Source organism: Halichoeres trimaculatus, unplaced genomic scaffold (assembly GCF_033239565.1).
Source record: "Halichoeres trimaculatus isolate MK-OKI-2021-1 unplaced genomic scaffold, fHalTri1.1 fHalTri1_scaffold_5, whole genome shotgun sequence".
NCBI lineage: Eukaryota > Metazoa > Chordata > Actinopteri > Labriformes > Labridae > Halichoeres > Halichoeres trimaculatus.
This window is the reverse complement of record NW_027437183.1, coordinates 32,724,395-32,748,438: the sequence shown is the minus strand read 5'-3', so window position 1 is coordinate 32,748,438 and position 24,044 is coordinate 32,724,395. Positions and strand designations below refer to the sequence as shown.

General features: G+C 38.3%; 5 protein-coding genes across 5 annotated transcripts; 3 read left to right on the top strand and 2 right to left on the bottom strand.

Annotated features, from left to right (window-relative positions):
* Positions 1–44: 44 nt before the first annotated feature.
* On the bottom strand, positions 45–1,211 carry LOC141790644 (phospholipase A2-like). The gene is made up of 4 exons (XM_074670659.1): positions 1,098–1,211; positions 782–938; positions 553–680; positions 45–247 (listed from the first exon to the last, which is right to left on the bottom strand). Exons 1-4 carry the CDS (start codon positions 1,135–1,137, stop codon positions 123–125), a joined length of 450 nt encoding a protein of 149 aa, XP_074526760.1. The 5' UTR covers positions 1,138–1,211; the 3' UTR covers positions 45–122.
* Positions 1,212–3,231: 2,020 nt separating this feature from the next.
* pla2g1b (phospholipase A2, group IB (pancreas)) lies at positions 3,232–4,932 on the top strand. The gene is made up of 4 exons (XM_074670660.1): positions 3,232–3,283; positions 3,429–3,570; positions 4,519–4,652; positions 4,761–4,932. Exons 1-4 carry the CDS (start codon positions 3,232–3,234, stop codon positions 4,877–4,879), a joined length of 447 nt encoding a protein of 148 aa, XP_074526761.1. The 3' UTR covers positions 4,880–4,932.
* A 1,410-nt stretch (positions 4,933–6,342) lies between these two features.
* LOC141790344 (C-type lectin domain family 4 member E-like) lies at positions 6,343–7,691 on the bottom strand. Its single transcript, XM_074670166.1, has 7 exons — positions 7,610–7,691; positions 7,418–7,501; positions 7,239–7,325; positions 7,086–7,136; positions 6,856–6,995; positions 6,588–6,700; positions 6,343–6,496 (listed from the first exon to the last, which is right to left on the bottom strand). The coding sequence occupies exons 1-7, from the start codon at positions 7,689–7,691 to the stop codon at positions 6,343–6,345; spliced, it is 711 nt and encodes a 236-aa protein (XP_074526267.1).
* Positions 7,692–9,941: 2,250 nt separating this feature from the next.
* On the top strand, positions 9,942–15,688 carry cox6a1 (cytochrome c oxidase subunit 6A1). Its single transcript, XM_074670625.1, has 3 exons — positions 9,942–10,092; positions 15,128–15,270; positions 15,375–15,688. Exons 1-3 carry the CDS (start codon positions 9,993–9,995, stop codon positions 15,462–15,464), a joined length of 333 nt encoding a protein of 110 aa, XP_074526726.1. The 5' UTR covers positions 9,942–9,992; the 3' UTR covers positions 15,465–15,688.
* Positions 15,689–16,425: 737 nt separating this feature from the next.
* LOC141789872 (uncharacterized) lies at positions 16,426–23,100 on the top strand. Its single transcript, XM_074669377.1, has 7 exons — positions 16,426–16,748; positions 18,455–18,629; positions 18,757–18,827; positions 18,901–19,080; positions 19,153–19,250; positions 20,739–20,813; positions 20,894–23,100. The coding sequence occupies exons 1-7, from the start codon at positions 16,733–16,735 to the stop codon at positions 21,035–21,037; spliced, it is 759 nt and encodes a 252-aa protein (XP_074525478.1). The 5' UTR covers positions 16,426–16,732; the 3' UTR covers positions 21,038–23,100.
* Positions 23,101–24,044: the final 944 nt, after the last annotated feature.

Sequence of the window (24,044 nt, the reverse complement as noted above, 5' to 3'; positions counted from 1 at the left end):
CGATGCATTTTCCCCAAAATCAGACTTTTTCAAATCCAGTATTGTTGAAGGAAAATATGATCATTAAAGTTTTCTGTTTAAGATCTTATGTTGTCTCCTGTGGTTTTTGTTTGTTGTGTAACTCAGTTGACACAGTGGACTTTGGGATCCACGTTCTTGTGTTCGGGGTTGTACGTAGTCTGAGCGAAACAGTGAGCAGCCACACGATCACACTCGCACGCGGCGGCCTGGCACTTGTTGTTGGTGGCTGCAGAGACGAAAGAGAGGCAGGAGACAAACAGATATTTAATCATAGCAAAGCACAGACCTCACTTACACTTCATGTAGTGTTGTGAAGGCACTTTATTAAAGTGTAGTCACTCTAAAGTGGGAATCAAACCCTAATCCTTGGCTGTATCCATACAGTCTTCTATACATGGATTCACAAGAGCAGCCTTGTTTAACACTCTAATGTAACACTTTGGAGAGGGAAGAGTTCGATTTCTTACTCAGTTTTTCTTAGCAAGCTGGAAAATTTGGTTAAAAACGTGTGTCGCCATCGTTCGTTCTTACCTGAGCAGGTCACTTGCTGATTAGAACAGGTGTAATCATAATCAATGACATAAGGGAGGTCATCGAGACCCGAGCACCCAGGAGCCTTTCTGCTGGCTTCATAGCACTTATCATGAATTCGACAGCACCTAAGGGAGACAAAGGCGTACATTTGGCAAAATCCCATGCTCCCTTTCTCACAAAGATTATACCTGGAAATAAAATAAAAAATGAAATGTCTGCTTCCTACTCGTCCAGTTCATCCAGAGGGGTTCCAGTCCCTCCAAAGCCGCACCAACAGCCGTAGTTATTGTACTTTAAGGGGTTGACACCTGGCTGAGCACACTCAATCATTTTCCCAAAATGCCATAAGGCCTTTGGTGGCAGGGCGCCACTCGCCACACAAGCTGGTGAGTCAGAAAAAAGAGCACATTAACAGTTACAGAACATCTTAGAAGCAAAGATACAAAGAGAGAAGTTATAAAAGAAACAAGGTAATTTTAAGAGGCACGAATCACGTCTCGACTGAGGACTTAAGTATGACATAGAAAACCACTCAGTCTCACCTGTGAGAAGCAGCAGGGACAGACGACCTGACAGATTCATGGCTGCAGTCAGAAGAGCAGAAACTGAATCCAGGCTGCTCTTTTAAGAGAGGCGATAGAACAGCAGAGATAAGACGGAAACTAGAGGGTGGCAGCTAAAATTAAAGGCTTCTGCTCCAGAGTTTTGTTTACCTCAACATGTTTTTATGACTTCAGCCATGAGTGCAAAATACTTCATGAAACAGCTTTCTCCAAAAAGGTTAATAGAGAAAGCTGTTTCATGAAGTTTGTCTTTGGATGAGATTATTGTCTCGGTGTCTGCCCAAATAAAAAACAGATGCAGTCTACTTCTCCTCCAAAATCATACATGTCAATACGTCTTCACTAACTAATGATGAGTGACACATTTAAGGGAATCAACACAAGTGTTATTCATCTTATCATGTATCTCATCTGTACCAGATCTGATTATACTCTGAGGTATGTTGAGGTAAATCATCTTATCGTCTTATACCATTGTACCATCAAGCCACACTCTACCATCCAAGTGTAATGAGAGGTATTGTCTTCTATCATCATATCATTGGACCTTAGTGTTGCACATCAGACATGGTGTCTTAAACCAATATCAACTTCCACCATATTGTGTTTTATGATGTTATACTGGGTTGCATCAAGTTGTGTCCATAGACAATATAATATAAGGATGGAGACTCTGTGATGTAACCATACTGTTTCTGATAGAGAGTTTAGAAGCCCTGTTGAAGCTCCAAATGCAACAACAACAAAACAACAAAATGGAATGATAATAAAAATGTAACAAAGCCTGAAATGTAATAACTGGTTGATAATGTGACAAAAGTGCAGAGCCTGAAATGTAAATTTGAAAAAAATGTATTAAAACTTAAAATGTAATATCTGACTCAGGGCAAAAAGTTATTACATCTAGTGACTTTATTTTTTCATTTTAACACAACTGTCTAATTTTGGGGCTGCATGTTGATATTGTTCTGCATCTGAATGTCTGATAACATATGGTACCATAATGGGTTGTATTGTGTGTGGTATTGTATCATGTCGTGTCCTATGGTAATGTGTATGGTATATTATATTGAATTGAGTCAGGTTAAGTTTTGTCTTATGGTATCACATTCCATTTTATTGCACTAGTTTGTGTCGTATATTGAGGGAGGTGCTGTAGTAAGTAACATGGTTGATGCAAACCAAGAAGTGCCTTTTGCTTGTTGTTCTGACAAAATTCCTCCCCTAGTCCAAAAACAGGCTCATCAAGTTGATTGGTCTCTAAATTACCTGTAGGTGTGAGTGTGTGTAGATGGGCGTCTGTCTCTGCATGTCAGCCATGTGACAGGCTGGTGACATGTCCAGCTGGAAAAGGTCACAGCCCCGTTGTGACCCAGAAAGAGAAAGATAATGGATAGAGGTTTTATCTTGGCTGGGTTTGGCCCGAATGGTCGTCTAATAATTCTCAGTTTGATGCTTTGGAGAAACAGAGGCTATTGTTGTGATCATCATCTGTTTGATGTGATAGGTATAAAACTCAAATTTGTATCAAAGGTATATAATATATTATAAATGATATGTATATAAAAAGAGGTTTAGAGGAAAACAACATGGCAAAGTGATCTGTGTCTGATCATGTATTTTTGACTCACTGAGGCAGCAGAAGCAGGTTATATGCTTTGACAAATGTATTGAATGAAACAGCTCAAACTTGTTTGTTTATTCACTATCATCTTGATTTGATATGTTGTGCTCTGAGATGCAGGTTGCATTTTACATGTATGTTACGACACATGCAGCTGTGCAAACAAGCTGCCCTGGTCAGAGTTCCCACGATGCTGGACATGACTCAGGTCATGTTAAGATTAAATTAGAGAGCAACCATACAACTCGACACAGTATCAAATTATTTATATACATTTAAAAAACACTGTAAGTGTAAAGTTATACATAATGTGTTTGTGTGTCTGTATATGTAGAACATGCATCATGTCTGTACATACATGTTGCATAAGGCAGCTCATGTAAAGATAGAGATAGCATGTCTTCTGGCAATTGGCCAAAAAGGGTCACCTGTTAAGGTCAGTGGTCAATAAAAGCCCTCAACTGTAGGCATCATATCAGCGCCTGCACAATGCGTCTGACACTCTCCATCCTCCTCATCCTCTTCATCAGCCTCCCAGCATGCCACAGTGAGTATTTGCAGCTCCCATCTTTGAGCGTTAAACTGTCTATCAGAAAATCTCTAATTTCCAGGATAACTCAGAGTTGTGCACGTCTGATTTCATGTGGAGGAGGAAGTGTGTTGAGACGTCTCCTTGTGTTTCACAGTGCAGGGTTACAGAGCTCTGTGGCAGTTCAGGTCCATGATCCTCTGTACTGTACCTGACAGCTGGCCAGTTCTGGACTTTGCCGACTATGGCTGCTACTGTGGGATGGGAGGTTCAGGCACACCTGTGGATGAGCTCGACAGGTACGGCTCTCAAAGCCTCATTTGTTATTTGCTGTTACCTAGTAGATTAACTTTTGGCTTCTGAACCGTTCACATTTTCTGGTTCACTCAGTTTACTGTGATTACATAGCTTTCATCCTACAGTTTAGTTATTATGTCATAAAAATGCTTTGGTCACAAACCAAACCAAACAATATCTAGTAAGGTCTCACTTAAATACATTTGGCCTAAGCATTGTGTACTTGTCTAAAGCTAAAGCTCTGTGAATTCTGCAAAAAAAATTCAACTTACAGCTGACATCTTTAAATTAATGGATTTATCATGATGTGGAAATGTGACAGTTCAAAAAATACATCAGAGGACACGAATCAAGATTAAAGTTAAATGGTCCGGAAAAGACAAAAATTGTGCCTAAAATTTTTTTTATTTTTTTTAGATTGCAGGACCAGATATAATGGGGAAAAAACTTTCTAAATAGTCTGAATCTAAAAACAGTCTTGATAAAATCTAGATCCTAATCCTGCCATAAAAACATCCTGACATGTTTTCCTCACATCGCCCCCTACTGGAGAACATGTTACTTGGTCAGAAGCAGAGTTTGCTGCAGAAAACTGACCACTGATCATCTAGTATCAGAGACACCTGAGAGACAGGTGAGTTTTGAGTTTATCAGTCTGAAATGATGGATGATGAAGCCACTTAGTTACTGTTTTTATAGAAATCACTAAAAGAAATAAGTGACTTTCACAGTTAATAAATTCAGTAAGCGCTGCTGGTCCCTGTTCATTTTCACATAATTACATGTGTCCCTCTCTGAAAAAAGTTTGGACACTCCTACTGTTAGAATTAGTTGTACCCTTTGATATAAAAACTCCAGATCTGGAGAGCTGACCTCTACTGGGCTGTTGTTTTCATCTTGGTTTTTATTATGATCTGCTCATGGTAGTTTTGTGTTTGTGTGTGTTTCAGATGCTGTTATGTCCACGACAAGTGCTACAGCGAGGCCATGCAGCATGATGAGTGCTGGCCAATCTTTGACAACCCATACACTGAATCCTACGGCTACAGGTGTGACAAGGACAGCAAGACTCTTACCTGCTTGAGTGAGTGTTCAAAGAAGCTTCAACGACTTGAAACCATAACCAGTCACAACTTCACCCATAGCATGTTACTTAGGAGTTCTTTACTAAAATCTCTTCTGTTTCTTTTAGATAACAATGACGGGTGTGAACACTTCATCTGTGAGTGTGACAGGCAGGCAGCCATGTGCTTCGCCAGGGCTGGTTACAACAAAGAAAACGCTCATCTGCCAAGCCACCGCTGCAGATAAGACGAGTGAGCTGAGGAGGAGGAGTGAGTGTGTCTTTGTGAGGATACATCAAGGGGAACAGAAGTCATTCTTGTCACAGTTAATATTTTATTATCGAACAAAAGCAGACGTATTATTTAACTGAGGAAGCCAGGCTGAGACATAGATTTGTACAACTCAGGAATGAGCATTATTTATTGAGCCTTTCTGTCTCTTCTAATCATGTGATCTTCAACTACCAACATTAAATTAACTGCAAGATTTAAAGAAAAATGTCTTTCTTTTTTCTTCTTTAAAGGTAACATAACAGGGTAGTAACATATTCATTTTTCAAGCTTAAGTCTTGAAAAGCGCCCAAGAGGAATTTTAAACTGGTTTTAAACCAGATGTAAGTTTAAACTCCTGGCTTCTTGTGACCTACAGTGATCATTAATACAAGAGACTGTTTCAGTACTGTTACAGTACTGTACCAGGATCCACTTCCAGGGTTCATATGTAAGACAGGTGACTGACTACATGTTAAACATTTCTCAACATTTTCCCCCCACGGCAAATATTTACAATGATTGACATAACTGAATACCAAAAGAAAGAACATTTCCTCAAACAATTCTGCTTTGCCATGCAATGAACCAGACCAGTAAACTGTGAAATCCCTTTTTTGGCCTGCAGAGCAGTGCCAAGCAAGACAAATTGAAAGTTCCTCACAGCAGCTTCAACAAATTTGAGATATACAAGTTTGTCCGAAGTCACAATGTTAGGTTCCTGAAATAATGCAGGAAAACAGTCATCTTAAAAATCGACTTTAAGCTTATAACCCGACCCTTAAAGAGGGGGTATAGTGCTTTTTTTTTTTTAGCCTTTATTCCTTACCCTGAAGCTGCTTTACATGAAAATGCTTAAAAAAAAAAAAAAAAAATCCTCTCACTGGTATTTTATAAAACTGTTATTTCAGTTTCTGTCAGAAATGCTTTATTTTAGCTGCTGTCTCTTTAAGGCTCCCTGATCAACAAACCCCCTTCCCTCTGATTGGCCAAGCCTCTAGAGGCATATTGGGGGAGGAGCTACAAGCAGACTTGGGTTTAAGAGGCGCATCCCTTGATGTTTCATGAGCCATTCTTATGTGGTGACCTCATCATTTCAGCAAATCTCACTAAGATCTTGTAGAGATATTTTTCAAATGGACTGTTTTGATCAGTTTACTGAAATTTTAAGGGATTTCTACAACGTATAAATATGTAGATCTTAGAAAAGTCTGAAAATGTTGAGTCTGAACATTGAGCATTGTTACTTCATGACCATGTTTTAAGATATGGGAAAGCAGAATTCCCCTCTTAAATGTTTTCATATTTATAAATCTTACTTCAAATCATACATTGATATAAAAATATTCTTTCCTTGGGTCTAAATTTGACCCTTTTTTTAATAAACACATCAGGCTTGTCCATGTTGTTGAGCGCTCTGTTGGACCCTGTTGGACTCACTCATGCCCTCCTCTCACAGATGTATCTGTATGGCAGGCTACAGTCGGCGTCGTTCCACAGCTTGCGCTTTCGTATAGTGGAGCCGTGAAGCTGCCCACAGTCCTCCCCGTTTTCCCTGAAGTCCCAGTTGTCAGGCTGACCTTCGTCCCAGAAACTGAACACAGACAAACAGACACACAGGAGGAAGAGTTCATTAGTTGATACTGTTTTCAGTTTGGACTTTTGTAGCTCCTCTTTTCTCTTACGCTGTGTTTGCATTGAAGAAGGTTCCATCCACCCAGGTCCAGTGGTCCTCCTCCCTTTCCACCAGTCCAATCCAGAAGTTATACTTGATTTCTATCACTCTGGAAATGTAGTCCTAGAAACAGAACCCAAGCAGCAGTCATTTAAAGCCCTCTTGTGGGTCTTTATTTATCCTTTTTTCTAAGGTTTGTGTTCAGGCAGAGTCCCCCTATTAACAAAAAAGAAAAAACAACAGTCTCAAGCTAACTTTTGTAACTGGTGTAAACTCACCAGCTCCTCCACATCATTCAGGACCAACAGGTGTGCTCCGTGTGCCCGGCACTGCTCCTCTGCATGGGCCCAGGTAAGAGCCGCGGTGGAAAACAAGTAGCAGCTTGTCTTGTAAAGTGACCACCCCTCCCTACATATTCCTGTTTGGAGCATGATTCAGAAAAGTCAAATTATTCTGCTCAAGAGAAACAAAACTTCTGAAACCTGGTCGTAATGTTTTCTGTGTTGACCTCTTTCTGGAGCAAGCTTCTGTAAGGGGACCGTCCCAGGGACTGCTGATCCTTTATGTTAGAGGAATAAAAACATGAAGAGTAAGCAGTCATAGAAATCACATGAAGTGAGCTGAAGTCTTCTTCTTTGTATGGAGACATGAAACCACTCACCTGACTGTGAAACTGCTGCAGTTCCTGCTGTACTGATTTTCGTGAGCTGCAGTTTCACATCAGCGATGTCCTTGTTTACCTGAGAGACTTTCAGACACAAAATGAGGAGATATTAAAAACAAAAAGTGTGACTGATATTTGTAATGTATAAACTGAACTGAAGTGAACACAGTTTTTACATTTTATCCCAGTAACCATGAGCAGAATCAAGAGCAACAGCACCAGGACTCCATAGAGGAAATAATACACCACGCTCTTCAGACCTGTGAATAAATCAATCAGCATTTACTCTAAAACAATTAAGACACTCTTCATTGATCAGGTTGAGAATTTTAAAATCAAAGTTTTTTTTCTAAAAGTGCATCTTTCACCTTTTGGGGTGGGCATGCTGTGCTCTCTCTCGTAGACAGGGCTGCTATCAGGCGACCTGAATTGTTGATACTCAGGCTCCATCACTGACCCAAAACTTCAGACAACATGCATACTTTAAAACATTTTCATCTGAACTCTTCAAATCATTTAGATTTTAATATGCTGCTGCTCTTCAACACAAAAAATGTATCTATGACAAAGTGTAGAGATTTGTGAGCATTGGCAAATAAAAAAACAAATCCTGTTTGTTTTCAGGGCAAATATGTTAACTATTAACAGTTCCATAAATAAAAGATAACTATGACCTCATACACTCTAAAATACATTTGTTTTAATAAACATATTTAACTTATAAGGCAAGCTTTTTAAGAGAGCAATGACATTAAAAAATATGCACTTTAACGACAAAGATTCCTGATGTCGTGTTTGCACACTGAACCAGTTATAAATGCAAATAGTTATGTTTATGTAACATTCCTAAATCACTGATTCAAACCATAGAAAAGAAATGTGTAGATTAGATTAAAGAACAAACATTCATCACTCACCTTCATGAACCAGATTATCTCTGAATTTCTCTGGATGGACTCTGACCATGTTATCACAGAAAGTCCTCCCCTTTGAAGAGAAACGCTTTTTTTATTTGGCTCTAAGCCAGTTATTCTTCATCCACTTCCCTGAATCCACAAGAAGAAATAAGGAGTATTATCACCTTTAATTTTCAATGTAAAGAGAATAAAAACATCAATACCAATATTACACCAATTAATTTCATTTTAGATTTGAAATGACCCAATATATGTGTCTGTGAGTTAAACCAAATCAAACTTAGGTCACAGCCTGATGTTTCAATTATCTTTAGTTCATGAACATTACTCAAAAGTAGGTATGAATGGTATATAAACAAGCAGAGCAGTGAAAAATTATCTGTTTGTTGGATGAAAATGGGTCACAGAGTTACATTCCAACTCAAATAAACCCCTCATAGCTCCTATGTTCATCAACATTCATTATGCACCCACTACAATGAGAACTTTGTGTCAGTGTCTCACTGTTTCTTTACACTATTTATTTTTAGAGTTAACAAAGCTGTATCCATCAGGATGCCAAAAACTATTTCTGATTTAACAGCTCACAAACCTTAAAAACTACATGTAAAAAAAAACAGATTTTTTAAATAAAATCTAAGTTGCACCTTTATTTGCACATGATCCAAACAAATGCACTGCTGTTCAAAAGTTTTGGGTTACTTAAAGATGTCCTTATCTTTAAAGAAAATAGTTATTTTATTGATGAAGATAACATTAATGAATCATACATTCAGTCTTCTCCTGTGTTCTTATGGTACAATGTGTTAGCTAATCGTGTTGAAAGGCTATTGATGATTAAAAAACCTTTTCAAATTAAGTTAGCACAGCTCTCAGCGACACTATGCTGATTAGCAACACTATAAAACTGCCCTTTCTTTGAGCTAATTGAGTATCTGGTGCATCATTATTTATTGGTTTGAAAAGGCAATTTTCTCTCAACAATTAAGATAAAATCAAAACAGAGTCAAATGCTTGTCTATCCATCCAATTTTTTACTTGAGAGGGAGCGTCTCACAACAGCAACAGCAACCTTTGCAAACAGTTGAAAAGAGAATTTCTAAGGTGCAGAGGGTGCAACGCTTATTTATTCAAAGCAAATCTATCATTTTTCTAAGCAAGCATAACTTATAGGGATATATTATTCCAGCATTGTATTTGTCTTACAGCTTTACAATCACTGGCAGCACACATTTTTTAGATGTTAGGTTATCACAGACATTCCTTTACTTTCCTAATTAATTTAAAGAGAAAAAAAAAGCTGCCCTTTGAAGTTCAGCACACAGTGGTACCCTCCACTCAGTGAGCACAATTATTCAGAGCAAAGGTTAAATAAAGAAAACAGAAATTTTCTACTACACAAACTCATACGTGGCCTCTTGAATATGGTTTTAATTCATGTGTAAACGCAAGATATAAAACATTCAAAGTGCAAGATCTGACGGGTAATGGGTTATTGCATTCAAGAAAATTAGCTTTTTTAAATCATTGTAATAGCTTTTTTTTCTTGAGTTTGATGACAGTATCTATTGTTTTATTATCCATTAGCTACCAAAAGACTTGTAGTTTTGTTCTGGTGCGTCATCACACTACTTGTCTTGAAGGTGTTTTAAATTTTTTATCTATTATCTATATGAACTTTCACAGGCCCATGAAACTTCACTGAGTAAAATTGTTGAGTCTGCCTGCAGATCACCGTCTGTCCGCTTGGTGGCACAGTAGAGAGTATTTCTCCCGCCACGTGACCTCGCAGTACAAAGTGTTTCCGGTCGCTCCATTCCTCTCAGAATTAAACATGGCGGCCCTCGGACGACTCTCTCAGGCCCTTCTCCGGTCTTCTCTGACCCAGAGCAGGCGACAGCTCTCTGCTACCGCTGGACACGGCGAGGAAGCAGGTACTACACGCTCTTAATTTACCACCAGGCTTCATTTGATGTCACTTTTTGTTTGAGAAATATCGATTAGACTGTGACCTTGTTGAGCCAGTGTTAGCTTCGGTAGCATTAGCTCAACATCCTTGAGAGGAGAGAAGAGCTCGACGAAGAAACCAAAACACTAACTCTATAACGTGACTGACTAGTAAACGAAACAAATCTTTTACATTTTTACCTACACCACGTATATTTTTGTTCCTTTAGGATTTGAAGGCTTTCAAAGAGTACATCTGTGAAAAACAACAGTGAAGTCATTTCAGGTCAATGACAACCGAGTGATACCTCCTGTGATCTGTTTAACCGCGTTTATCAGGAAATGCCTACACTGCAAATCTAGGAGCTAACCAGTTGGAGATAAGAATTACTTTATACTTTAGATGAAACGCAAAAGTTACTCAAGTAGAGCAATAACAACAAGCTCAGATTTGATACAGCAAACATCAAACCAACTTGAAGCTCCTGTGGGGACTTCAAAAGTGATCTTGAAACAGTTCCACTTTTCACAATTCACAATTTAAAATGAGATTATCAGCAAATTGCTCAGTTGGTTGCATCAGCACATGATTTAGTCGTGCCCAGTTTTTTGAAAATATTTTTAGTGATTTTCGGGGCGTAACTCTTGTTACATTTGCTAAATATTGTACTGAGAATATGAAGTAAGCTCTGACTAACATAACAGGTTATTTCTTTTGTATAACTTTAAAAGAGCACAACAAAAATGCTTTCTAAATTGAAGCCAAGAATAGCAAAAGATTTTGGCTGAATTGTAAATAGAAACGGTGTCTTACATAAAACTGTTACCAACTTAAAGTGTTGAGTGAGTTTACAAAGCTAACTAATAAAACATGAAGTAATAGAGAACATGTCCTCAGCTGACGTCTCATACATGAATTTATTATTTTCAAGGCAGATCGCCACTCCTGATCTGGGAGGGAGTCTCCCACCTTTAACCCTTTCTCCTGCTGTACTGACTTGTGATTTCTCCTAATTATTATTATAATTATTAGGGTTAGGGTTATAATTCCTACTTTTAGTTTGGTCCTGCGCTTGTACCTTATATTGAAAACTCAAAAACATCCATCCCTCTCCCGTAGTTTGTTTGATCCAAAGACACTGCATGAGACCTCTCACTGTGGCCACAGAGACATACAGAGACTCAACACTTGTTAATGAGGAGTTGATCAGAGCCTCAGCTGATTTTAATGTGAGGGGTTAACTAGAGCCCAACTGATATGGGATTTTTGGGGCTGATGCCGATACCGATATTTGGGGTAAAAAAAAAAGTCGATATCCAATATATCAGCTGATATGCAATACATTAGCTGATATATATAATAAATTCATTGATATACACAGGATATATACTGTATATGAACACAAATTATTATCATACCCATATGATTCAAGACAGAGACCGAACACTATTAAATTAAAACAAGGAACTTTAACTATAAAACTGTCAACATAAGAACTGTAGTGTAAACCAATGATAACTAAGAACGAGCTGTATACACAATAATAAATAAAGAAGTCAAACTTTAAACACAGTAAGAAGAAAAAAAAGTCAAGCTGTAAACACACAATGAGCAACTTAAACGACGTTAAAACGCTGTATTATACTCTTACATTAGATAATGGTGGAAGTGTGAAATAACAAAATAACAGTTCCATTTATCTCTGTTTATCTCTCAAAAAAGCAACTAACACGACGTTAAGACCATTCTATAGTCTTACACTACATATTGGTTGACAGAGGGGGCAGGCACTCGGGCAGCATACAGCCCAACACAGAGACAGACAGGAACAGCAGTGACAGAATCTCTGTGGAGCAACATTTTTTATAATCGGCTACATTTTGGCTAATGTTGATTAATCGGTGACAGGCATAATCGACCTGATTAATTGGTCGGGCTCGAGTGTTAACATGATGTGTCAGCCCTGATTTCCTTACCTCACATAACCTTCCACATGCTCTAACAAAGAATCCTCTTTAATGAAGAGGGTTAAGAGCTGTGTGAATCTTAAAGTGAGGAGGCTGACTGTTACTATCTCTACAAAAACTGAAACGCTTGTTGATGTGTTCTGTCAGTCTTTGGTGTGTGATGCATATCTACAAATAAAGACTTGTGGTCAGTTGCTCATATCTTCTAAACATCAACAAGATTTTGGTTTGCCTTTAGTTCAGCATACATACACATATTATACATAGTTATTCTTTGTGAAACGGTCTCCAATTCAATCTTTGTCCACACAAATGACTGATATAATTCAAAAAGCAACTACTTTAAAGTCCCTCTTGTCTCTTATTTACTCGCACAAACTCAGAGGTACTTTCATGACTTCTGAAGCCTAGGGACAAAATCTTCAAACACCAACAGTACAAGAAGTTGAACTGTTGGTGTGGTTCAGTGACATTACTGCACAGATGAAGAAGGAGAAGAAAGTGTTTGATAAATAATATCTGAACCCCAAAACAATAAATCATGAGCATAGCATAGCTTTCATTTAGCAGCTGTGGTGCATGTTTGTGTTCATGAGCAACATGCTGTCAGAAAGTTAAAACATGGTACAAGGAAAACAAGGAAAATGATCTAATTGTGCTTTTTTTTGACCAATCTTGCTTCTATAGTATGACCAGAAGGGCAAAGGATACTGTTAAAATTGAAAAACATAGGCCTATCACGATAACAGTATTTGCTAGACGATAATTTTCCAAAATATTATTGCAGATAAATGATATTACTGTCAATATTATTTTGATTTTTTTTCTCCATTTTTTTTTCATTGATGTAATTATGATAAATGGGATAATAAAGTAAGTACACCATATCAAAAGCAAGAAACTTTAATTTTCTAAGAGTATTTAACTGTAATTAAAAGGTCAGGATCTTTTAAATGAAATAAATTAAACAAAAAATATAATAAATTTAACAAACAAGAAAGAGAAAAAAAATACAATGAAAATGAAATGGACTCTCTTTTAGAAAAAAATACATGTCAATGAAAATAATTAATACTAATCAAAAAATAAAACGTAAACCCTGTCTCTGAAGAAAAAAGAAACTCAAAATAAAACGAAACAACAATAAAAATTATAGCCTAAATAAAGGGAGTTTATACAGTTCCTGAATTGTTTGTAACATGTACTTTTTCCCAGTCAATCCGTACTGTCTGTCAAACATTTTTAACATTTCTGGCTTTCAACCGTATTGAAGGGCTGCATTTCTTTGGCAATGTAGCTGTCTTTGAGCGCCCACCATTTGGCGCTTTTATTTCTATTTACTTTGCCGACCAAAAGCCTCAGTAAGAGCGGATTGTCAAAGAACAAGGCTCCGCTGCACCTCCCTGTTCTTTTTCTTCTTCGTCGCCACTATTTAAAAAAAAATGCGACATATCAGCTTGTTGGTGTTCATGAGCTCACACTTTATTCATTCGGATAAAAAAAAAATATTCCCACACTGGGACTGTGGCAGGCGGCTTAAGAACCGTATCTTTCGTGCCATCACTCATATTAGCGTGTGTTTCCTCCTTACCCCCAGGACGCTCGCTTCAGCTCTCTCCATGTGTGCGCGTGTGCAGCCCCGTCTTCACCCCAAAGATCGCATTTTTGACAGATGCTCACTCCGCTATAAATCCGCTATAGAACCTATGCACCCTGATGTTAGGAAAGATAGACGTAGTGAGCCATCTTCTCATTCAGCCTCTTTGGTGGAAAGAGAGGAGGAAAACAAACATGCATGCACGTGTCAGTTTATCCAGGCTGGCAAACTTACCGCGGACGTTTTTATTTATCGTTCGGTTAATCGATTTATTGATTATCGTGACAGGCCTATAAACACGTCTTTCCTGCACTTTCTAAATGAAAAAGAAAAAGTAACACTGAAATATTTCTGACCTCCAGTTGTCAGTGAGAGTAACAAACCATACAGAATAATGTGAACAAGGGGTACAGCTCTGCCAGCCACGATCCTTCTACTGTATGGATCTCTGTAGCTCACAGGGTTTTAGATAGAAAAAAACAGGGTATTGACTTTTGCTGGTTTTAAGGAAGAACAAGTACAAGTTACTATATTCCCTCCAGGTCTGTGTACATGAAAGTATTTTTTCTAATTGCAGCCTTCGAGATTCAAAAATTGCATTCTATTACATTGTGATGTCGGTTTTAAATCGATTTGTTGTTCAGCCCCATACTGAACTAGGTACTTTTATTGGTAACAACCTAGTTCTGTCTGTTGTACCAAGCGCCAATTTGTGTGAAATCAACCAGTACCATGTTTTGGTCCTTAAACACATCCTTGTGGCTGAGGAAGTGGAAGAGTAGGTGATTTTCATTAAAAAAATAGATGTATTACAGCGTAAACACACACAAAAGTAGTGAAAACTGGTACCGTTGAGTACTGATATGAATATCCAGGTACTGGGCATTGGTACCATATCGTTTCAAATGTGAAAGGTAGCGGTCCATACTAACGGCTGACTCTGGCCAACATGATACTCAATATAAATGTTTGTATTTAAAGACCTGGCTTTACACTTGTCTTGCTGATAATTTTGTGGCCTTTTGAGGTTTCACAGTGACCTGTTTTTTTATCAGCCTCCTGTACAGATAAATAGTGTAGACACTTCAGTTCTCGTGTTCAAAGATTCGTTGGTCTTGACTGACTTTAACTTTGAGAACAGCAAAAGATGATTTCAATGAACCATCGTAGCCTCTTTGTAATTTTACACTCTCTTATTCCTTTAAAGGGCTGTTCAGGGTTTATCAATCCTTTTCCGCATTTTTTGAGCGTCACTTTAAGTTTTGACATTGGTGACTTGAGTTTCAGCCTGTGCTGTGAGACAATTCTTTGAGTAAAACTTTGGAGACATCAGGTGATAGGAACATCCAGGGTCTTTCTTGTGTCAAACTTATGAGCTAGAAATCCTCATCTCTCTGTGCGTCTGTCTGTTTCTGGATTTGTTGGTTCAACTAGTCATGATTCTTCTTCTTTTCCAGCCAAGACTTGGAAGATCCTCACCTTTGTGGTGGCCCTCCCTGGCGTGGCCGTGTGCATGTTGAACATGTACTTGAAAGAGCAGAGCCACAGCCACGAGCAGCCAGAGTTTGTCCCTTACAGCCACCTCCGCATCCGCAGCAAGGTTTGACTTTGTGTTTCTGCATCATTTGGCTGTTGGAGTACAACTTAAATCCACACTTTAATCCGTAAGACCTGCTTTCTCAACATTTGTTTTTCTTCTCACAGCGTTTCCCTTGGGGAGATGGCTCCAAAACCCTTTTCCACAACCCGCACGTCAACGCCCTCCCTGACGGCTATGAGGGCCACGATGAATAAACCTTCACACCTTGCCTCAGAACTGGTACAGGGACCAGTCCTTCATCCGCATCTGTTACTGGACCACACTCCCACACACAGTTTACCCTTTATTTTATTTTATGTTTACCTCTGTGCTCTCTACATGAGGCACCTGAAACAAACCGTTCCGTTACTCTGGACCATTAAACAAAATCTCTGTTGAGACTGAAATAACATAAATAAAATAACTATTATTACCTCGATCCACGTCTTCTGTTTAATTCTGCAGTCTGCAGTGTCTCTACACAGTGAGTGTTTGATCCCATGTTGTGTCTCGAAGTGTCAGCGTCATGAAAGCCCAGGAACAGATGAAGGGGTTATATGCCTACATTTTGACTGCTCCTCTCGTTTCATCATTCACAGGCAATAATGGAGCAGTTAAGGTGTCTGTGTTTCCTGTAACTCATGATCTTTGGACTCTAATGTGTCAAAAAATCTCTGCAACAGTGAGATATTAAATCAAACTCTTAGTTTGAGCAATCACATTTCACTTATCCCTGATTAAGCTTCTTTCTGTGTGTTTAGGATTGTTCAATTGAGCTGCTTTGTTTGCCACATCAAACCATAAATAAGAATTCCCAGCAACACGTGTTTTTATGCATTTATTTTTAATTTCATGTGTCCTAATGTCAAGAGAAGGGGGTGCATTCATCTTCAAAATGTTTTTCAGGTCATGATCATACAATATATGCTCATAAAACACAATTATTTCTGTGGGCAAGATGAAAACAGTGTGAACCCACTCTAACGTTCATATTCAGAGCAGACACACACATTCTCACACACCTCCTTCATGATTCAACATTTCTCCTAAAGTGCCCATTGTCACAGGGAATAATGTCTTTCATCTCCCTGCTCTATCCAATGCGGGTGAACCGTTAATATAATCTAACCATGACATGAGTTAATCCGATCACGTGACGCACTCTTTGTCCCAGACTCCACCTCTGCCACATGAACGCGCTTTAAGCCGAATTAGAAAAGCCTGGGTTAACAAAGCTCGTTGAAACATTGCTAAATTTAACCTCTTTGTTCCTCTCCTTTTTTCCTCACCTGGACAGTAAACAGTGGTGATACTACAGCCGTGACGCACTGCTGCATCGGTTTATCTCGGGATCTTTGCGTCTCCGGATCGTAGGTTATGATTTGTTTACTAAATCTAGCATTGAAACATCTCGGATCTCTGCGCGCCGCCGCTTCAGCACGAAGGGAGGAGTAATCGCACGTCGAAGCCTCGATCACAACCCATGAACGTAGACAGAGGTGAGAGGACTTTACTAAACATGTATGAACAGTGGTGGCAAAAATAATTTAACACCTGACAGATCTGAAAATATCGACCTCTTTGCCTCCAAAATATGATAATGAAACATGCAGATGATTGCTCTGAGCACATCAAATGTCAGATGGAATGAGTCCTTGTGTTTTTATCAACTTTTAACTTTAATAGTTGGTTCGTCCACTTTTTACAGCAGTTACAGCAGCACATATTTCTGGCGTAGTATCTATCAGTGAGCCTCATTCACTAATTGGTGCGTACACGTCACCGTTACATTTATGACACGTGCGTACCAGCCAATTTAAATCTGACCAATTTGCTTATACTTTTGAATCAGTCGGTGGGAGTGATGGACGATTTAATTAACATCAAAATGTGAGATTTTAACATGTACACTCTCATATTTATATTTTTAGATTAAATATTTATTTAAGATTCCATATTCTAAAAATAAAAAGGTGAAAAAGCACCAGTCTCATGGTTATTTAAGACATCTGGTCAATTCATAGTTTTTCATTATTGGATTCTTTTAAATACTATTTTTAAAAATTATTGTACTGAAAGTAATTTAAATGTGTCATGCATTTAATTGAAAGAGTATGTGTTTACATTTTCTGATAAGGTTTGTCATCATCATTTGTGCTTACACAGGGTCTAAAGAAGTTCGGTTTTTGTTTGCAGTGTAAGGATTAATTTAAGCCAGAATTTATTGAGAAACTCCAGATTTGAGTTTTGAATGTTCACATGCACGCACTGTTGGTGATTGAGGCCCAATATAAATTTTTCTGTACTGTAACATTAATGTTATCCCATACCTTCTGCAGCTCAAGCCAAAGGCTTTCCTTTGAATGTACAATAGATCTGTCCACTTTATTTTACAGCTCGCTTAGATTTCCTGGGTGGGGTTGAGTTCTGGACTAGAGAGGGCCAGTCCATCACTTTCAGTGTTCTTTACTAAAAGGAAAATGAACTAAACCTCCTAATGATGACTATGTTCTATGGTTTATAGACATAATGAAGACTTTGCAGACATTTCTTTGTTTATATTTAGATATTTAACCCGCCAATTCAACAAAAACAAACAACTGTAACCTCTGAAATATGCCAACTGCTCTAATGATTTTGGCCACTACTGGAAACATCAAAAATTTCCATAAAGTCTTTTCACAGTTTGAAAATAAATGTGACAAAGGCAATTTATGTTAACTCATAATCATATTTGTTCTGTGTACTCAGTGCTTATCAGATGTTTTAATTGCATTGTGTATTCCAGATGTACTGTTTAATGAACCCCTAAAGGCACATTGTGTGTCATTGTTTATCGAAACAAAATCAGATACAAAGACTCAATGAAATTACAGTGTAATGTTAAAGGTGTTGTGTATCAAAACAAAGATATGTGACATCACTGATCTAAAGCAATAATCACTGCCATTGCCCCCATTGATAAGGCTGTGCTAAATCAAAAGTTGAGAGTCAAGTTGAGTACCACTCTGATGTACTTCATGCAGCTAATGGTATTAAATAAGTTGTTTTTTTAAATGACTATCTACCCATTTTGTAACATTTTCCACATATTTGTCTGCTTGTTTGCTTTTGTTATACATTTTTTAAATTGTAAAGAGACGTAATGGACACCATGCATTTCAGTGTGTCTTTAAATTGTGTTTTATGTCTGTCTCTTGAACAGATCTCCACATGATGAGAAAGAATGAGAGGGCCCACTTTTTCAGCTCCAAAGAGCAGGAGCTGATTCTGAAGCTGTATGAAGAGGAAAGAGAAGTACTGACCGCCAAATCCAACACAACCACCGCCTCCAGGCTGAGAGAGGAAGCCTGGCAGAGGATTGCTGATAGGATAAACGCGTAAGAGCGGCCCCTTGTTGAAAACATTTCATCAGTGTATCATGTTTTCCAACATTTGGATTCTGATGTGCTCAAAATGTCACAATAATACGATTTAACTTGATCGTACCACTTTCTGTTTCTCCAGGGTGTCAGACAGTGGCTACAAGAGGACGTGGCAGCAAGTGAAAGTCAAACACAAAAATATCGTCCAAACAGGTACATTTATTTCATTACAAGCCTCTAATTTCAGCTAAGTATTAGTTTACTCATGGAAATCTGTCTTTTGCAGCCAAAAGAAGGAGGTTGGAGGTGATGAGGATGAAGAAGGAAGCGGGGTCGGCCACGCTGTCACTGACCTCTGCAGAGGAGGATGTGCTGCAGCACAAAGACAGTCGGCTAAGAGCTGAAGTCCTCCCTGTAGCAGCCTGCATCGAACCGCTGAGTGAATCTGAAAGCTCCTTCATAAGTGGTACGTTTGTTTCATCACCTTTTCAACCCCCTGAAGGAGTTCTTCATGTTCTAACTCAGTGTTTGTCCTCAGTCTCAGGTCACCCGGTCCTCCTACTGCCTGTGACAAAGACTGAACCTGAGAGCCTGAGCAGTGACGAGACAGACGTCAGTGACACACATATTGAAGGGGTAAGAGCTGCTGGAGATGATACTTGTTATAGATGTTTACTTTTCAAAACAGAGAAAGTACAAGGACTGTCAGAAAATCTATGGATAAACTGAAGCTCTTATCTTTTCATTTAATTTATAACATTTGGGTTTATGCCTTGTCTCAAGGTCTTTCAGTTCCTTATTTAATTTGGATAATTTTATTTTTTTATTAATTATTGATTTCAAGGAATGTTTTTATTTTTGCTTTCATTTGTAATTCAAATTGTGATATATTAAGTATACTTGACTTCAACCTCCATAGTGTTTGTCCTAAATCAGTGTTAATTTGTAGTTTAACAAAAGGGGGGCATGATCAGTCCAGTCAAAGCTGGGGATCTCAAAATCATGAATTCTAAAACAATTTTTTTGTGAAAAAAAAAAAAAAAAATCACTTCTGAAATAGACAGCATGGGTGAGTATTATGAGTTTAATCTCCTGTTGTGGGATAGAAGTCCCTCCAAAGATCTCCTGTACCAAGTTCTGACTTGTACACTTGAAGTTTCTTTTGTAGAGAGGTTTGGGGACTGTCTTTTTAAGAATCTGGTCTAAGGTCAATTTGTACATTCCAGTCCCCCCAACGTATAATTATAGCTGGTTTTTGTCATTAAATTAAAGATTTTCCTATAAAACAATATATCGCTACCAGGAGGAGCATGAACATTGATTAGTGTTATTTTGATACTTTATACATTAACTGAAAGAAGTCAATAACTTCCTTCATTGTCCTTTGTTTCTGAAAGGAGCTCAAAGAAGATTCTTTGAGAAAATAAAATGGCTACTCCTCTCCTATGACCTGATTTATATGATGAACAAAACACTTAAGAAAAACCCATTCTCTTTAGTTTTTTTGTGTTGTAATTAGGGATGCACGGTATTGGATTGTTGCCGATATCCGATATGCCGATATATCGAAACCCCTTTTGGCCGATACCGATACCGATAATCACAAGTTTGTTTGTTTTTGTCACTGTAAAAAAAGCTAGGTCTGTCCTGTACTGGAATTTATATGTTACTCTTATTGTGACGGGCTTATTTGTTTAAGAAACACACATAAAACAAGAGAAAAAACATTTGATTTTACCATAAATAAGAACTGTATCATTTTTTCAAACTCAAGACATTCAGTATTGAAATACAGAAACATAATTTCTTTAGATCACATGAACTTTAAATGTACAATGCATTTTTAAACATAACCAAGTTGCATTTGATTATTTTAGAGCTACTGTAACAACCTGGTGACAGACACAGAGCTCTGCAGTGCAAATAAATGAAGTGCTACATTTTATTTAAGGAGCTTATTTTTCAGATGGAAAATAATAATAATCCTAACTGAATAGCACCTTATCAGCTGTGCATATAGGCAGAAATTTTCATATCTGCCGATACCGATAAATGTGCTGATAATGTTGTGCATCCCTAGTTGTCATCTTTTCATTTGTAGCATGTTTATGTTTCCATTTTCAGGATGTGCAGAGCAGCAGCTTCCAGGACAAAGACAACTCAGCTGTTGAGCACTCAGCAGGAGGTCAGACAGCAGAGGTGAGGGTTTCAGAGACACGTTGGTTCATGATGCAGATAAAGAACAGTGTGAGCACATCTGACCCTGTTTTCTGTCACAGAAGCGGAAAGAAGACATTAAGGCTCTTTACTGCAGCTACCTCAGGAAGGAAATGGAGAACCGAGACCAGCAGATGGCTTTCAGAGCACTTAAAATGAAGAAGCTGGAGAAAGAAATTTTACTTCTGGATAAACAGCTGATGTGACTTTTCAAAAGGAATGCCTTTTTTAGCTCAACGTAATAAGATCAGACAGTTCATCCATCCATTCATCATCTTTTCTTTTTTTTCCCTTCGTGGGGCTGTGGGAGGCTGGAGCCTATCCCAGCTGTCATTTGGCACAAGGTGGAGCTCACCCTGGACAGGTCACCAGCCTAACACACACCCATTCACAGCTGCAGGCAAGTCCAAGTGATCAACAAACCTGATGAGCATTAAACAAAACAAGTAAAATGAAAAAGTGACTGGAAGAGAAACAAAGTGGCAGCTGTGGCTCAGGGACTGAGTGGGTCGTCCTCTGACCTGTAGACTGTGGTTTGATCCCAGGCCCTTGTGTGTGTGCACCACAGCCTCAGAGCGATGTGTGAATGTGTGTGTAGGGATGTGTACGTAGAGCATTTAAATTGCTTTAAATTAACATAGCTACCAGTGACGTAAAACGAAGAGAGGGTAGGCAAGCGATCTGATCAAGCGATCCGAGAGAGGATCATGGAAACAAAATGAAAAAAAAAAGGATAACTGGTGTCATAAGTAAGATCGGAATGTGTGTTTTCAAAACAGCTGTATGAAATCAGGCAGGAGGACACTTCAACACTCGCTTATATTTCTCAGTGGGCTTCAGGGTGGAAGGATCTCTGAGGTGAGGCCCCGTCTCTCAGAGGAATTTATCACATGCCTTAAGATAGACAAATTTAGTCTGTGTTAGCGATGTGCTGCAGCTCACTGTGTTTGGATGAATGAATGAATGAGTGAAACAGCTGATGTTTCATTAAAAAGGTCAGTATCATTAGCATCAGATCAGTAGCGTAGAGGCTGATGCCCTTTTCTTTACCTTTTTTTTTCATTTTGTTATACTTTCAATCAACAGGACATCGGCACTTATTGGAGCTGTTACCTCTGCCTTTAGCTCACTTTAAAGTTACTTTCAGGAAGTCTGATCTGCAGCGTGTTAAATACACGCTAACCTGGGACTGAGGACGGTTAACTCTGCAATAACTCCACTGTTTTCAAACACTTTCTGTCAGGCTTTTTGTCCCAGCGCTGAGACATTTATATAAAATAAAGTGAGGTACTAAATAGAATTAGGCCTGGGACGATATAATAATATATAATATATTGTCTCACAATTATTGCCCATAAACATTATTATTTTGAGACCAAATTAACTACTAATATAAAAATAATCACAATAATGCAATACACCCTTTCAATGCAATGAAATTGTAGTTCTCATGAGAACAAACACGTCCTTTGGTGTCTTAAAAGGCACCTTGAAATAAAATATATAATTATGATTCAGCCTGTTTGGATGATAAAGACGTGGGAAACAAACATGCATGTACATGGCAATATATTGAGGCCGGCAAAATTATTGAGTCCATTTCACTTATCGTACGATTAATTGATTTAATGACTGTTGTCCCAGGCCTAAATGGAGTGTGACTCCTGAATGACATTACTCTTTGCATAGGAAACTGCATCACTGTGAAGTTATGGGCCTCAGCTTCATGTGCTGTGAGATGTCAGTCCATAATCATGACCCTTTAGGCGCTTAGAGAAAATGTCATCGGCTCTCATTCATCATTGAATGTATTTGTGTAAGCCAGATTTTTTCACTTCTTTTAATAATCTGCTCTTCCTCTTTTTTCACATTTGTCTGGAGATCATAGTTTCATATTTAAGCTAGTTTGACATGTAAGATATCTCCTCTGTGACATCAGTGCCAGTCATGTGTGTTATTTATTTATTTACTTTAGTGCTACTGTATAATTTATCATGTCATCAGTTTGTTCTTAATTAAAAAAAAACATTTTTTGATACAAATCTGCAATCCTGTCCAATGCTCCATACTCAGCTCTAAGAGCAAGTGTTATTTCTGCATAAAATGTGTTCTAATCCTTATCAAAGTCACAACAATAGATGAACATGGGCTGTTAAAACTAATAACATACAGATAATTATATGTTTTCATGTTTTATTGAAGACATTATGTAAACATTCACAGTGCAGCGTGGGAAACGTATGTAAACCCTTAGTTTTGATAAATGGATAATAACCTCAACCAAACGTTTCCTGTCTTTAAATCAGACCTGCACAGGAGGAGGTCAGGAGGAATGTTGAACCATTTCTCTTAAAAAAACTTTTCAGCAATATTCACTCTCTTAAGGTCATGCTACAGCGTCTCAATCAGGCTGAGGTCAGGACCCTGACTGAGCCACTTCAGAGGGCGTATTTTCTTCTGTTGAAGTCTTTTTGTTGTTGATTTACTTCTGTGTTTTGGGTCATTGTCCTGTTGCATCACCAATATTCTGAGCTTTAGTTGTTCATCAGATAACCTCAAGTTCTCCTGCTAAATGACTTATATACTTGGGAATTCATTTTTTATGTGATCAGTAATAGAAATCTGTCCCTAAGGCAGAAAATCAGCCCCAAACTATGATACCCTCTCCACCATACTTCATTGTTAGGATGGGGTTTTGATGTTGGTGCGCTTTGTAGTTGTGTGTTCCAGCCAAACAAATTTTGTTTTAATTTGTCCACAAATACTTTGCCAGTAGTGCTGTGTAACATCCAGATGCTCTTTTGCAAACTTTAAACACGCAGCAATATTCATTTTGGACAGCAGCAGCTTGATGGTGTCCTTTCATAATCTCCATTCTCGTTTAGTGTTTTACATACCATAGTTTCATCAACAAAGATATTAGCATGTTTCAGATTTGTTTCAGTTTTTAGATGACACCAGAGGATTCTTCTCCACCTTATAAAAAGCATTTTTCTCTGTGCTCTTGCAGTCATCCTTGAAGAACAGCCGCTTACAGGGACAGCAGTTAACAGTGCTGAACTTCCTCCATTTATAGTCTCTTTGTCTGACCACGTGCTGATGAACATCAAGGCTTTTAGAGATACTTTATTAACCCTGTCTAGCTTTATGAAAGCCCACAGTTCTTCATCCTGGGTCTCTTCTGTGCAAGGGATGGTTCCCATCGGGTAATGC